Source organism: Hyperoodon ampullatus (assembly GCF_949752795.1).
Source record: "Hyperoodon ampullatus genome assembly, chromosome: 12".
NCBI classification, from domain to species: Eukaryota; Metazoa; Chordata; class Mammalia; order Artiodactyla; family Ziphiidae; genus Hyperoodon; species Hyperoodon ampullatus.
In genome coordinates, this window is record NC_136925.1 from 6,681,588 (window position 1) to 6,698,568 (window position 16,981).

The 16,981-nt window shown below is 34.9% G+C and overlaps 1 protein-coding gene across 3 annotated transcripts in view; it reads right to left on the reverse strand.

Annotated features, from left to right (window-relative positions):
- Positions 1–16,981, reverse strand: part of SENP6 (SUMO specific peptidase 6) — a 109,796-nt gene that overhangs the window by 71,604 nt on the left and 21,211 nt on the right. For all 3 annotated transcript variants that reach the window (XM_079716176.1, XM_079716177.1, XM_079716175.1), the window contains exons 2-5: positions 15,992–16,082; positions 13,772–13,832; positions 2,321–2,463; positions 1,223–1,318 (exon numbers count right to left, since the gene is read on the reverse strand). In XM_079716176.1, the coding sequence (XP_079572302.1) occupies positions 1,223–1,318; positions 2,321–2,463; positions 13,772–13,832; positions 15,992–16,082 (391 nt within the window). The remainder of the gene's footprint in view (positions 1–1,222; positions 1,319–2,320; positions 2,464–13,771; positions 13,833–15,991; positions 16,083–16,981) is intronic.

Genomic DNA, 16,981 nt, shown 5'->3' on the forward strand with positions numbered 1-16,981 from the left:
TTTGGCTGTAGAATATATCACTTGAATATAAATCAGTACTTTAACTTAGACCACATTTTCAGAATAGCAAGTAGACAGATCTTTCTTAGCGATGAATTCTATCAATGTGATCAGTGTGTGAGAAACAGTGTGTCTATCCTTCTTCCCTCCCACTACTTACTCTCCTTTTATTGTTTGTTCTCATGTTTGTGCCACATGTAGGCCAGAAAGCTTGATTTGTAAGGCAAGCCAATTTTGTGGTATGTATAGTAATTTCTCCATCTTTTTAGTTGATTTTCTGAAATATCTTATGTCAAAACTATGAAAAATAATACATTTAAGCAAAGGCAAGGTTTTCTTATTGTCCTAAAGTATGAGAATGACTTAAGGTATTTAAGTTGAAAATCTCTGTTATAGCAAATCTACATAAATAGCAAATACAGCAAGGGTAAGAGTCAGGACACATTTTCTGAATGAGTAGCAGTCTAGATCAACATTTTAAAAAATGAAGAACAACATCTAGCATATATTAAAAAAAATCTTTAAATTTTACTAGTTATAAAAATTTTATGCAACTATTCAAAATGCAAGAAATAAAGAGATAAATTATTTTTCTAATTGTTGGAGCCTAAGATTTCTTGGTCAACTGAAACTGACGAAGAACTGAAATTCAACTGAAATTTTATAACCATCCAAAAATGGTTATGAAAAACCTCAAAAGCATTTAAAAACACCAAGCATTACACTGTTACGTTCATTATTTCAAGATTCAAGTAGTACTTTCATGATCAATGAGAACATTCAAATTTATGAAAACAAAAATTTCTCAAACATTTAAAACTAATAATGTGATTTACTTTGATGCTATGAAATCTTATAAACCTTACAAAGAAAGGTAATAACTGTAGTTTTACTCATCAGAACTAAACTACCAGCTGAAGATTTCTGTCAAATGTTGTAAAAATCAGCTTAATTTAACAGAAACATAATGCAATAGAATAGCTTTTACTTAAAATGTCTCTATTTACAGAATGTGATTTACTCAAAAGCAGATATAAAATAAAAAAATTCTAGGACATGAATTATTTCAGAAACATGAATATCTCTTTAGAGACGATGGAAACATAGTAAAGTTCCACAAAGTAAGGGAAAAAAAGGTTTAAAAAAAAAAAAAAGGCAGCGAAAAACTCCTATTAAAGAGGATGGTGTATATATACTAAACAAAGGCAATCAGAATCCTTACCTTTGGGCTGCTGTTTTTACTATTGCTATCTGTGCATTAGCATGAGGAAAACGTCTTACAGTTCCAGAACATAATGATGCATTTTGTGTATTTTCACTGCGGAGTCAAGAAACAAAGAATAATTTAAACAGGGAAAAATTACGCACTTATGCAAAATAAGCCCTTTAAAATCTAAGCACTCACACACAAAATCCTGTAACACTTAAAGAAAATTTTTTAGACGTAAACCCATTGACCATGTTACATTGTCCGTTAGTTTTCCACTTTCTGAATTTGTCTCTGAAATGTTTCCAATCCAGTTCAGGAAAGAAGGTAAAGAGTAGAACACTAGAACAGAAATCAGGAATCCTAAGTGAATGCTTCATACCGTAAGAATTCCTGTCAATGAATCCCGATATATTTCCTCCTTTTACTCTCTGTTTAAGACTATCTATGTACTATGAGTATACAAACTATGTACTATGAGTATACACAAGTTTTCTTATATGCCAAAATAATACTCAATGTTAATTATAAAGAAAAATCAAAAGCGCTAAATTCTACTTTCGATGCTACCACTGACTTGAAAATTATTTAGCCTTTATGTACCTCACTTGTCTATAAATTGACAAAGTAGAAATAAAATAGTGACTTCAACCCTATTTCTGGGATATGTAACAGTCCAATTGTATCAGTAATAGTGGTTCACTATGACAACCACTAGGAAAGATGAGTTATATCTAGAAGAGAAGGGGAATTAAGAAATCTTAAAAAAAAAAAAAAAAAAAGAGTCCCTCATTGAGATAATCCTGGTAAGTATTCCCTAAAGGAGACGTGACCTACCTCTAATATTATAACCAAGATTTTGCTAACTTCATGAAAGCAAGCTCATCTTATGAAATCTTAGTCTACAGAAATTTTTCTTTCAATATTTTTATTCCAAACCAAGAAATCACTGCAATCAATCCTATTCCCAAGATTCAAAGCAAAGATGCCCAGTGTGTAGGATTAGCTCTACTGACAAAGTGAAAAGAAAAGGTGTAAGTTGGAGTGGCCAATTAGTTTTTGGTGTCAAACTCTTTATCTTTTCTGTAGGAATGTGTGGCAAAGTGCCTATACCTCGATTTCTTATTGTTGCTCAACATGTTAAGTCCAATTGGGTTGCCTTTCAAAGGTTTTAAGCTTTCACTCCTGCTTCGTTTTACACATGTCTTCCAGGGATCACCAGGACTAGTAGCAACAATTTCAGACTGACGATTTAACTGTAAAAACCATAAATGTTAAAGTCAATAAACAACATAATAAGATAATTTATCAACAATTATTTGAAAACCCATTTATTAAAAAAGCGATTAAAATGTACCAGATATTGGGGATGGGGAGAAGGGTGGCAGCGGCACAGATCTAAGAGTAATTCAACTGTAATACTTTTTTTTCCCCCTTAAGGACAACATAAATATGTAGGAACATGGGTGTTTATCATATTATTTCCTTTTCATTTCAATATCACCCAAGAAATTAAAAGAGAAAAACAGAAGGGATAAGGTAGAGGATCTTAAGATAGATCTTTACTGAAAGCAAAAAATAAACATTTCCCCTGCTTAACAGGCCTTGATGCTACCTGTAGGACAATACAGCCAAATATGGCAGTAAATTGTCATTGTACAAGGACTTGGGCTTTAGCATCAAAGTTTCTATATAAACACAGAAACCGAGATAATGTCTTCATATTTTCATACTTGAAAATAATAATACAAACATATCAATAACAATCACTTTGCGGAGATTACAGTATGACAGCAGGATGGCTCATTCCTTGGGAAGTTCTTCTCAACAAAGAAACCTAGTTTTATTACATTCTTTGCACAAGACATTTAAAAGCTGTTTTCAGATTCTTTAAGACAAAAGTCCTCAGTTCTTAGTGATAATTTACCCAAAACAACATTTTAAAAATCATTCTTACCTACTTTCAGTTTTGAAACAGCAGTCTAATATTTTATTTTTTACTCTTTTACAAGAAAATGTAGTCATAAGAAGATAATAACTTGGCTTTTAGCCCCACCAATTATCCCCACAGAAACCTAACAGTTCCCTAAAAAAAAATATCTCCCACAAAAAGTGTCTTCCAGAGAAGAGCTCACTGTGCCAGCACCATTCTTGTTTTTAGGCATGTCTGTATCACAAAACTCCAAAAAGCTGTATTTTGAAAATGCTGCTTGTCATCTTGAGACCTTTTTTTACTTCTAAATCTTTTACAGCCATGTACTTCGGACTCCTTCATTTATGGTGATGGCAGATTAGATAATGCAGCTCAATCTTCCCTCTACTCTCTGAAAACCAGAAAAGCTGGACAAAATAGAAATTTTCTTAAAAAAAGAAAATCTGTTTGAAGCACCCGAGAGCTACCAAGGCAGTGAAGAATTAAGAATTAAGATCAGGGACAAGAAACTCAGAGATCTGAGCCCAGATTCATATTTTTCTCTGAGACACCTGTTGTCTCCAGAAGATGCAACTTCTGGAGTTGCAGAAGATGAGAAGCTGAGAAGCTAAGCTGAACTCCCAGAAGACTCAGAGAACTGGGGAGACAAAAGCAGAGTTCAACATCCACCAAGTATGGACTGCCTCATAAACACCTCAAAATCTGAATGAGGATATAGCCTATGAATAAGGGTGAATTACAACTATAAATCCAGCTTCCATTCATCTCAACCTCCAACTCAATTAAGTCAGTTCTCCAATTTTAGAGTAAATCCAGAATTACCTGGATGGTTTGTTAAAACAAATTGCTGTGTCCAACCCTTACAGTTTAATCTGATTGAGGAGGTTTGGGATGAGCCTGAGAATATGCATTTCTAACAGGTCCCCAGGTGATGCAGATACTGCTAAAAAGGGAACTACGTTTGGAGAGCCACTGGATCAAGGTGATGTGAGACTGCTAATGCTCCTCCTGGTCACTAGCCAAAAGTAAACGTTATCCCTACAGGAAGGGAATATTATCCTAGGCCTCAAATTATCTCTGTGATTTTTCATATGCAATATCTACCAATCATAAGCAAGCTCATAAAGATGACAATGTGATCAAAACCAAGAGAAACAACTGATAACAGGAACAGAACTATAGGGGATAAAGATAAAAGGGGTTATCACACTATTTCATTTCCATCAGAAAGAGAATACAATCACTTCTGCATTTGGTGACCCTTTTTCACAGAAACATAGTGTTATTGTAGAAAGATAACTCAGGAATCAAACAGAATTGTCTCCTAGCCAGGTAACTTTCCTTATAATCACGAGGTTATTTTATGCATCAACAAAGCTATATACAAACTGCCTAGCTCTGGAACAGACAAATAGGTAGGATTTCAGTAATTATTAATTCCCACTCAAGTAGAAACACAGATATCCTCAATTAGAAAGTCCATAAATTATTTTATCATAAACAATTGGTCATTAAGCTACATTGATCTGAAATTTTAGGACATTCAGTCACTGTGACTTTGGCCTATTCCTTGTTATTTTGCAAAAATGCCCCAAGTCAATGGTTCTCAGTGTGGTTCCCTAAAGGAGCAGCATCAGCATTACCTAGAACACTTTAAAATGCAAATTATCAGGCCCCACTCCAGAACTCCTAAATCAGAAACTGTGGGAGTAAGGTCCAGCAATCTGTTTTATCAAACCTTCCAGGTGATTCTGCTGTACACTAACAGTGGAGAGCCAGTGCTGCACGTGATTTTGATACATGTCCTGTTAAGAATCTGGAAAGCGGGACTTCCCTGGTGGCAGCAGTGGTTAGGAATCCATCTGCCAATGCAGGGGACACAGGGTTCGAGCCCTGGTCTGGGAATATCCCACGTGCCGCGGACCAACTAAGCCTGTGCGCCACAACTACTGAGCCTGCGCTCTAGAGCCCGAGCCACAACTACTGAAGCCCGTGCGCCTAGAGCCCGTGCTCTGCAACAAGAGAAGCCACCGCAATGAGAAGCCCAGGCACCGCAACAAAGACCCAACGCAGCCAAAATTAAATAAATTAAAAAAAAAAAAAAAAAAAAAAGAATCTGGGAAGCAAAAGTTTCCATTAAAGACTAACCATATAATTTAATTCCTCCGTATATAGATAATTACAACTAATATTTGAGTGCTTACTATGGATAGGCATTATGCTAATTACTTTATATTCAATATCTCATTTAATCTCCATATTTTATACATTTCAGTAGTTCTTCAGATTGGGATTCAGAAACTGCACCTAAAGTATCAGGTCAATTACTTGATGCTACTGAGTGACAGGATTAACATGCTCAAATTTGCCACTTTAAGTATCTTTCTCCAACAAAATCTCTCCATCATATACCACCTTAAACTTTACTGAAACTCTACCCCTATGCTATTAAAGATCCTTGAGCTTAAAAAGCAAAGTAACTTGTCCAAACTAGTTAAAAGGATTTAAACAAAGTACTGACCTGACTCCAAAGCCTATGCTTTCCCATACTACACTGTATAAGGAATTTTTATAGTATTATTTGTAGACATATAAATTCTTAACAAGAGGCAAAACCAAACTATGTTTTTCCAGATAACACTCAAAATCATTAGGATACAGAAAATCTAATAATCAAAGGAACTGCACTAAAAATTCCTTTATATAAATGTAGAAAGCTAATCCATCCTCTTAAGAACTGGTTAAGCCAAAATTATCTCACCCAATATATAGGCATATAATTCAGCTAATTCAACATATTTCTGATCAAGTGCTTAAACATTTCCAAATTTTCTTTTTAAGAAAGCATTTAGGCATAGCAATAGACAACCCCAAGCCCATCAATAGAGCAAGATTTGCATAAGGCAAATTCTTAAATTTCCCAGTTCTGCTGCCCTAGGGTACTATCAAAAGCTACACGCACTTCAGTCAGCAATAAGACAACCAGTACTTCTGGGTTTGCAGATATCTCATGAAAAACTTTTACTGTATTGTCAAATTCCCTTAGGAAAGGTTCCTTACTATTTGCTATACTTAGAAAGTAGCTGGGGTGGTGGGGGAGAATATCACTCCACAGGAGAATCACAGGATGTACATTTGTAAAAGATTCTCCTCTCACACAGTCATAAACCTATAGGACATAATTCCAGGTGCAAGAAAATTTAGAGATACCTGTTGAATTAAAATACAACATATAAATTATATTAGATGTGTGGCACATCTACGTCTCTTTACGTAATCTTAGTAATTTTTATTTTCTCTCATTTTATTTGTGCTCTTGGTAATCTACATCAAATTATTGGGAGAAATAAGGTGTAAACAAGTAAAAATTGAACCCTTTATGGCTAAGTCACAGATTAGAGCACTACTACTACTAAAGAGAAGATGATATATTCAGTCTAAAGGCCCCTGAAAAACTTTAATTTTCCTTCCCCTCCAATCCCTTCTTTAGCAGCCTAACAGAGTTTTCTAGCTAATGCAAGCACAACATCAGGAGAACTCCTGTGGACAAATGGATTAGCACAAAACAATCACATGATTATAAAACTATAAACATGGGCCTTAACTGATATCAGAAAAGCAACTATAAACACATCATTATTTGAAAAGGAAAACCAGCTTACAAAGGTTCAGTAACACTGTTATTTATGGAAGATTTGCTAGTGCCAAGTACTAGGTGGATTACATGTTCTCATAATTCTCACAACCATCCTATAGAGTAGATAGTTGCAAGCAGACCTAAAATCTGATATTCTGCCTAACTACTCTAATATACCAGCCATCCAAAAAAGCTATGCTGCCCTCAACTGGATATCAATCTGTACAGAAAATATTTACACAGTATAAACAATGATACAGGGGTCAGCAAACTTTCTCTGTAAAGGGCCAGACAGCAAATATTTTAGTCTTTGTGGGTCACACAGTCTCTGCTGAAACAAATCTGTTCTTATAGTACAAAAGCAGTCATAGACAATACATGAACAAATAAGCACAGTTGTTTTCCGATAAATATTTATGGATAAAGATTTGAACTTCATATAATCTTCACATGTCACAAAACAGTATTCTTTTGATTTTTTTCAACCATTTAAAAAATGTTAAAACTATTCTAGTTCATAGACCATAGGTTGTGGGCCAGATTTGGCCTGTGAGCATTGGTTTGTCAACCCTTATGTTTTAACATTAATCATTAATAACTAATAAATAACTAATAAACAGCCAGTTACCAAAATATAAGCTCCATAGAAATAAGAAACTTGTCTGTTTTGCTCTCTATCATCTAGAACACTGTGCTCAATACATATTTGCTGTATGAATGTGTATCTCATTGGGACTGCTAAATGTACAAAAGTTATCAACATGTGGTACCTTCCACCCAAACTTATCACACATCACAAAGCCAACTTAACTAAAACAAAAAAGTAGTCAGGAAATTTAGCACCTAAAATAAGAAAATAAGATAACCTAAAAGAATCTATTAAATGATTAGAGACATTAAAAACATAAATTAAAGGCACTGAAATTCTTAAAAACAAAATGGAGGGCCTCCCTGGTGGCGCAGTGGTTGAGAGTCCGCCTGCCGATGCAGGGGATACGGGTTCGTGCCCCGGTCTGGGAGGATCCCATATGCCGCGGAGCGGCTGGGCCCGTGAGCCATGGCTGCTGAGCCTGCGCATCCGGAGCCTGTGCTCCGCAACGGGAGAGGCCACAACAGTGAGAGGCCCGCATACCACAAAAAAAAAAAAAAAAAAAAAAAAAAAAAATGGAAACTGAAACAGTACAGAAAGAACTAGACACTATGAAAAACAAAAAATTTTGAAAGAGAACCAACAGAAGTTCTACAAATGATGTCACTGAAATTAAAAAAAAAAGAATGGATAGATTAAATTGCATATTAGATACAGCTGAAGATAAGTTAGTGAACTGGAAGACAAAGCTGAGGAAACCATGTAGGATATGGTACAGGCATGATTTCTTTCTTTGCTCTTTATCCTTTCTTTTTTTCTTTTTCATGTAAAATATACGTAGGACATGGAAAAAATGATGGCCTTATTATATCTAATAAAAGTTAGTTCCAGAAAAAATGAGGAAAGGCAATATTCACAGAGATAATAACTAAAATTTTTTCAGAATTAATAAAAGATACACATCCTTTATATAAAGAGGCATAATGAAACTGCAGAAATCCAAAGGCAAAGAGATTATTCTGTGGAAGAGAAAGGGAACACTAAGACACTCTGAACAAAAATAAAGGCTTTCTCCTAATTCCATGACCATTTTTGAATGCAAAAAAGGGACTATATTAGTTTAAACCAATGTTCCATATGGACCTACGTATTACTCACAAGCCATTAAAAATCCAGGGATATTTAAAACCCTGGGATACACAAAGACTTTCTAAGGGACAAATGGGTATGGATAATTTTAAGAAAATCAACTCCTAAATCCTCAATCTCCACTTTAACACTTTCTTAAATTGATTTACTTTAAAACCCATCTGTAGAAAAGGTACATATAATATCTCCTTTCCTATCTTCACTTTCACACTAAACCTTTTTCCACTTTACAAAAGACATAATTCTCATTTATTGTACTAGAGTCTAAAATACTCCTGAAAGGAACAATTTGACATAATAGTATCTGGAATCTCTTTTGGCACATGAAATAGTAGTAGGGCTTCATATCTTTCCCTGTTTTATATATATTTCTGTTAAAAGTGAACCACAGGTTAGAAACTGGGTGTTCTGGACCAAATTAAGATTTTCTTAATATAACAATAATGCAAAATGGAAAAGCAAAAGTAATGAAAATTTGCATTCAATGACTTTGTATCGTCTACTCCAGTTATTATCAAGAAAAGCACTGCCCCAAGGAACAAATCATGTGAAAACAACTCAAAGAAAGCATTAAAAAAACAAAAACAAAACCAACAAACCCTTAAATTTGCATGCCTTTATTACAACCAGGTAAAAAAACTTAGGTCAAAACCAAGGCTGCATTTTTCTGCCTAGAATTCTAAAGTGAAATGTCATCATGAAGATGCAGATTAACATGTATATATGAAATGAAAACAGAAAAAAAACACTACTTATTATAGATAAATAATACATTTGATTTAATTGACTGGCTGTACTATGGATTGGCCTTGTCAAGTAAGTTATATGTAGACATTTTCCATAGATCAAAAGAGTTAAATATGCACTTCTTTTAAAGAAAATATACAAAAAAACCAAAATATTTTACAAAAGTATTTTTACAAAAAAGAATTAGCAAAAGCAATTAAAAATTAACAAGATTTTATTTTTTCCAATTATTTCTGAGATTATCTGGTTAAAAAATAGGAATCTATAAGGAATTTAAAAGTAACAAGTATAACTACTAGCCAATCATTAAGTCTTGATAAAGCTTTTCCAGTATATTTCCCCAAAATTCAGAAAGACAATAAATCTAAAGGCTGGATTACAAATTATTTTTAACTTTTAAACTTTTATTACATTGCTAGGTAATTTTCCTGCCATTTAATTCAAAAGGAAAGAACTGAATGATAATGCTATAGCAAAACTCTTTCTATATCCATCTATTTATTATATGACCAAGATTTCTCAGCACTTATATCTAAAAAAAGTTTAAAAAGAAAATCACTGTTGAAAGTTTTATTAGACCAATAAATAACATTTATTTATGGATACATGAACTAAATGAATAAGGAAGGAAAACATCAACACCATCACTTTAAGAAATACATTTCCAATATAATTCTATACAATAGGTTTAATAATTATAAATTACATGTTTATTAGTAATTATAAAGATAACTCAATCCAGCAAAAGAAATTAATACTTGGAACTTTTAGTGACAAGATCATTTAATATTAAATTTCAGTGAATGTATATCTTTTTATTCAGTGAATATATATCTATACAGTATGATAGAGTAATTAAAAGATTTTCAATTGCATAAAAATACATCATGTGAAGTTAAAATACACATATAATGTTAAAATTTTGTGGGAAGACTGAACAGAAATATGAATTTAAGGAGAAAAAGGAACAATATAAATTTCCAACTGTTAAAGAGGAAATGGTACATGTATTTCTTTAAGTTTTTTTTATGGAAATATAGTTGACTTACAATGTTGTTGTACATGTACTGTTAAGATAGATGATGCCGAGTATCAATAATGAATTATCTTTAGAGATCAAAGGATACATAAGTGTCATGTAAGTTTTATTTTACTTTAAAGTATCAACATTAAAAAAAAGGGCATCTGCAAGCAACCCCCCCCTCAAGTTAAAGACCAATGTCACAGAAGATCATGATGAAAAACACCTTTTACTTTTACCTACAAAGCTCACTATATTTGTGTCCACATGAAGAATACCTAAATAGCCCCACTCTAAGGAATCAAAATGTTAAAATAAAAGCTAAAGAAAACTGCAATGTAAAAAACCTTATAGTTTTTCAGTGTGAGTAGCCTTATAGAGAAAAACTTTATAGTACTAAGAGAAAAACTTTAAATTCTATAAACTCCAGAAATTATGTCAAAATAGAGATGTTGTGGGGAAAAAAAAAACAACCACAAAGACAGGGAGAAAAAAGTAACTTTAAAACTCTCTAAAATACTATTCAACTGTAAGTACAGGAAATATGTGAAGAGGGGACTATGTCAGATTGGCAAAAATTCAAGTTTGACCACATACTCCCCAAAGTTAGAAGAGAAACTCTCATACATTGCTAGCAGTTATGGCTACTGCTAATTCCTATGAATGAGGCATTTGGAAATATTTAGCAAAATCACATGTAAATCTACCTCCTGAAATAGCAACTGCAATTTTAGAAATCTATCCTAAAATACACTGTAAAGATGTGAAAAGGTATAAGCACAAGGCTTTATTAAAGCACTACTTGGGCTTCCCTGGTGGCACAGTGGTTGAGAGTCCACCTGCCGATGCAGGGGACAGGAGTTCATGCCCCGGTCCGGGAAGATCCCACATGCCGCGGAGTGGCTGGGCCTGTGAGCCATGGCCGCTGAGCCTGCACGTCCGGAGCCTGTGCTCCACAACGGGAGAGGCCACAACAGTGAGAGGCCCGCGTACCAGGTAAAAAAAAAAAGAAAGAAAAAGAAAAAGAAAAAAGCACTACTTATTTATAACAGCGAAAGACTGAGAAGAACCTCTGCTCATCAGCTGAATATCTATATATCTATAGCACATCCATTCACTGGAGTACGATGTAGCAATGAAACAGATGATAAAGATCTCGAAACACCTCGCTGTGGAGCCACCTTACAGACTATATTACCAAGTAAAAAAGAACCAAGGTGCTAAACAATGTGGTGAGTTTCTCCAAGAAGGGGGGTATATTCTAATATTTAAAAAACAACCAAATGAATAAACAAAAACAATGGAAGGCTAAGCCATATAATTTTTGAAACAAGTTGCCCGCAGGTTAAAGAGAAAGGGAGAGAGGGAATCAGGACAAAAGCTAGACTTCTCTGAATAAAATTTCTTTTGTAGATTTCACTTTGGAACCATGAAAACATCTTTTGCATAATTATAAAACAAATTAAGTCCAAAACATTTGTTAAAAAGCAATTCCTCAAAATAAAAAACAGACTTAAAACAAATAAATAAATAAACCTAACTGTCACCCAGCTGGTGGAATTACAAACCAGGAAAAACTAATTTCAAGTGACTTTAAAACACAGTAATTTAAATATACATTTCTAGTGGGATATACCTAGTGAGATATGCCACCAACACCAACAAGGAAATAAAACGAAAAAATTTTTAAATCATTTTATTAGTAATTATATTTGTATTGGTATTGTGAAAATACTTAATTTGTCTAATAGGACAAAGCAAGTGAGTAACTAAGTTAACATCATTAGGAACCAAGACACTAAACCCAAAAGCTATGAAGAAATAAAGTGTTATATTTGACAACATAAAATATCTTTTCTCCAAGGCAATAACCACCAAAAGTGAAGACAAAAGACTAGTGAAAAAAACTAGTTTAAAATATTAGTAGGGGACTTCCTGGGTGGTCCAGTGGTTAAGAATCTGCCTTTCAATGCAGGGGACACAGGTTCGATCCCTGGTCGGGGAACTAAGATCCCACGTGCCACGGGGCAACTAAGCCCGAGTGCTGCAGCTACGGGGTCCAGATGCTCTGGAGACCACACGCCACAACTACTGAGCCCGTGAGCCACAACCACTGAGTCCGCGTGCTCTGGAGCCCATGTGCCACAACTAGAGAGAAGCCCTCACGCTGCAATGAAAGACCTTGCGTGCCACAACTAAGACCAGACACAGCCAAAAATAAATAAATAAATAGTTTAAAAATAAAATAAAATTAAGAATTAGTAACTAGTATCACAGCAGTGGGCCAGTTTCTCCAAAATACCATATGTTGTCAAATCTAAGAAACCATTATAAGATGCATTATTCTATGTACTAATGTGCAAAAAAAAAAATTTAACTAAACTATGTCATGCCATCATTGTAAGTTACATCTAGTTAGATTTCAGAGATGTCAAAAATGTGGGTCTCAAACTCAATATAAAAAGAATTCCTATCAATCAATAATATTCTAAAGACCAAATAGAAAAATGGGCAAAGGATATTAAGTAACAATTATCAAAAGGGAAATAAATGGACTACACATATTATGAGTGAGGTGTTCAACCTCACTCATAATAAAAGAAATGCAAATTAAGACTACATTGAGATACTATGTTTCATTGCAAATACCAAAAGGATAACACTGTTAGAAAAGTGAGGGGAAACAGGCATGCTCAGACATTGCTGGTAAAAGTGCAAATCAGGTATAATGAAATTAGAAATCTGTCCTGACACAGCAGCTCTACTTCTAGAAATTCATTCTGCAGACATGCTTGTACGTGTGCAAAATAACCCATATAGAGGCTAATTTACTCAACATTATTTTAGGTGGGGAAAAAAAGTTGATAATAAACACCATAAAGATCCTTCCACATGGTGGTGTTGGACCATAACAGTACATCATACAACGGAACACTATGAACCTACTGAAAAGAATGAGGGTGATTTTAATGAACTATTATGGTTGGTCTCTGAAATATATTAATTTTACAAAGTAAGATTACGAAAAGCGTGTACAATATAATACCAACAGTGAAAGAGTAAGAAGGTGGGGCAAGGGCTTCCCTGGTGGCGCAGTGGTTGAGAGTCCGCCTGCCGATGCAGGTGACGCGGGTTCGTGCCCCGGTCCAGGAAGATCCCACGTGCCGCGGAGCGGCTAGGCCCGTGAGCCACGGCCGCTGAGCCTGCGCGTCCGGAGCCTGTGCTCCACAACGGGAGAGGCCACAACAGTGAGAGACCCGCGTACCGCAAAAAAAATAAATAAATAAAAAAGAAGGTGGGGCGAGAATATATGTTTTCTTTGTGATAAATAAAATACTTCTGATGGGATAAACAAGAAACTGGGAATACCATTTGCCTTTGGGGTAGGAAAGTGGGTGGTTGGGACTTACAATCAAAAATACAAATCTTCTTTTGAAGCTTTAGGTTTTAGTATATAACCTAAAAAATAAATAAAAAGTAACACTTGCCTTTTTTCCTTTTGAGGTTTCAGAATCCTCATCTTCATCTACACTGAGTAGATTTGCCTCACTACATAGAAAATAAAGGGGAAAAAGCCTTAAGTGACAATTACAACCCATACATTAAATTCAGAAGTTTAGCCTCTGTGCTCACCTAATATAGAGATCAGCAAACTTTTTCTGTAAAGGGCCAGACAGTAAATATTTTAGACTTTGCAGGCCATACAGCCTTGGTAGCAACTATTCCACTTTGCTTTGCCATTGTAGTATGAGAGTAGCCACAGACTATATGTGAGGCTGTGTTCCAACAAAATTATAACAAAAGCCAGGGATGGGCCAGCCTGCGCCCATGCGCCATTGTTTCCTGACCTCTGCCATTAATGAACACATAATTTTACTTTTCTTAACTATGGATTTCATAAATAGTCACTCATTTTCCCTTTCTGTCTTGTATTTTAAATTAGGGGAAAGGGGCTGAAAAACAAAGTAGAGGGAAAGAAACATACTGGAAAGAAAACTTTAGTTAATGAAAAGAAAGTAACTGCCATGGTATTAACCCAATAAAATAGTTATACCTCTACCATTGTGGGAAGTATCAACCCTTTACTGAGAATCGTTGGTCTGATTCTAAAAAACCGATAAACCTATTAACAGTTCATGTTAATCTGAACATAGTGATAAACCAAAGAGTACAATTCATAAGTGAAACATACAGGATAGGTAGCACCTTAAAAGACACATTTTTTTTATATAATCATGACAAATCTTCTAACAAAGAAAGTCAAAATACACCCTTCTGAAGACAATTCTGTTAAGCTATTTTTAGTAAAATCTTAGCTATTTATAACAAAAATGTAAAATGTTTGTTTCATTATTGTTTGTATACATCCCAACTTTTTTAATGCTAAAAATTCTCTCCTGCAAACATTTTATAAAAATGCTTAAAAGGTGGGATACTGGGCTTCCCTCGTGGCGCAGTGGTTGAGAGTCCGCCTGCCGCTGCCGGTGCAGGGGACACGGGTTTGTGCCCTGGCCTGGGAGGATCCCGCATGCCGCGGAGCGGCTAGGCCCGTGAGCCATGGCCGCTGAGCCTGCGCCTCCAGAGCCTGTGCTCCGCAAGGGGAGAGGCCACAGCAGTGAGAGGCCCGCGTACCGCAAAACAAAAAAAAAACGTTTAAAAGTGGTCTACTCAATTTCAGATTTAATTCCAATTCTTCAAAACTACATAAATAACAAATGTCTGTTATAAAATATAATCAGAAATAAAAAGAAATGAAAGAAGGAAAACCATAAAATACCAATTTCGAGTGAGAAACTTACCAGTTCAAAGCTCTTCTTCAAATAAAACTTCACTTCAGTTCAACATCTCATAGGTGAAGGCACATAAAGTGGTAATGATGAATGCAGCTGTTGCCCAGACAGAAGTGAAGCACCTACAATATTTAGCTAATATACTCTGAATGACTTCGTGTGTAAAATTTCTAAAAAATATTTGCAGTTTTGGTAGAATCTTAGTGTATATATTTGTGTGTCTCTTAATTTGCTGTTTGCTCTGGCCAGTGGAAAACCAGATCAGTCAACTAAGAAACTAAGAGCCATACTAAATTTGTAATACAAATCTCATGACATGCAAAGGGCTCTATTAAAACTATTTAAAAATGTACAGCAGTCATTCCAAGTACATTAACAAAGTGTAATGAACGCTTTGCTTAATGTGTGTCTGGGTCAACACCTGTGTTTATCATTTACAGGGTTTCTGCTTTCTCCGTTAGCAATCTAAGATGAATGTGGTGGGGGGCAGGGTGAGTCACAACTGGAAAGACAGACACTAAACTTTCTTACAAATTTCAGGAATCATAACGTAGTTCATTTACTCCTGATAAATGGTGGCTTCTCAAATCACTACGTGAACAGAATGCCGTATTTTTTTATTTTTTATTTTTAAAGAACAATTCCTTTAATAGGAATCCTGTAGTATGGTCAACTTTTAATTATAAGGTTACATGTACTATATGCACATATTTATACATTTCAAAAGATGAAGAAATATAACCACAAAGTTATCTACCAATAAAAGAATTACTTTTTCTTTCCTTAATACTACTGTAAAAGAGTTCAATGTTTTCTTAAGAATACCATACTCTTAAAAATATTTCCATGGAAGAAAATTGTTTTTCTAATGAAAAGTTTCATTCTTATAAAACATCTGAGGGGGAAAAAAATTCTTACTCTTTATCTGTATCTCCTTCACTTTCTTCTCCATCAAAGCTCCAATTTCTTTTAAATCCTCCATCTTTTTTAGATTCTGATCTAGCCAACGCTGAAATAAAAACAAACTCAGATAAGTATTCATTAATAGAGCCATTCAATACAAAATAAAATTGAGCATTTCCCAAACTTTTTGCTTAGTCAGGATTTTCTTTTAATTTGCTTGCCTTTTGACTATTTCCTCTAAAGAGAAAAAGAACACATTAAAATCTGTTTTTGCTAATTTACACTCATCCATATGTGTGAGTCTGCTACAGAAAAAAAAGCTCAAATCAGTAAAATATAATAAAAATGTGGATGGGGATACATGAATATGAAATACATAAAAATCAACCCTGCATCTCCACCATATTTGATCACTGGTTCTAGAAACTAGTACCTGTTAATTTGCTTGCCTTATTTATGAGAACTAAATCCAGACCACCAGCCTTTTCTTTACCTCAACCAGTCATCTCTGCCTTTTAGCAGAAAAGAGACAAACCAAGGTTTTCTGTGTTAGCATCAGGGTGAACTCAATGTTAGAAGTAACTCTCCAGATCAGAACACCAAACACACTCACTATGAGTTTAAGAAAAATTTTAAGTGCATGCCTGAAATACCCCGAAGCCATAAACAGCTATAAAGTGGGAACCTGAGAAATAAATGAAGTTCTGAAGCTGGCATTTGTTTTTGAGCCATATGACAAAAACCTGAGCCCTAGAGGCTGGGAAGACCAGGTTTGGGGCCTCAGTAAAATGAAAGGTCAGATCATAGACCAGAAGACCTGAAGGGTGACAATCCAATTGGGTGAACTGGGCTGGGGTGGGGGTGGGGGTGGAGGAGAGAAAAAAGAATCTCACTGAAGAAAGAGACAGTAGGGATAATTATGACATCTTGCCGTTGGCTCTGGGTTTGGGGGTGAACTAATAATGACAAATAAAGTGTATCTCTCCACTTCATGTTTAGGGAATT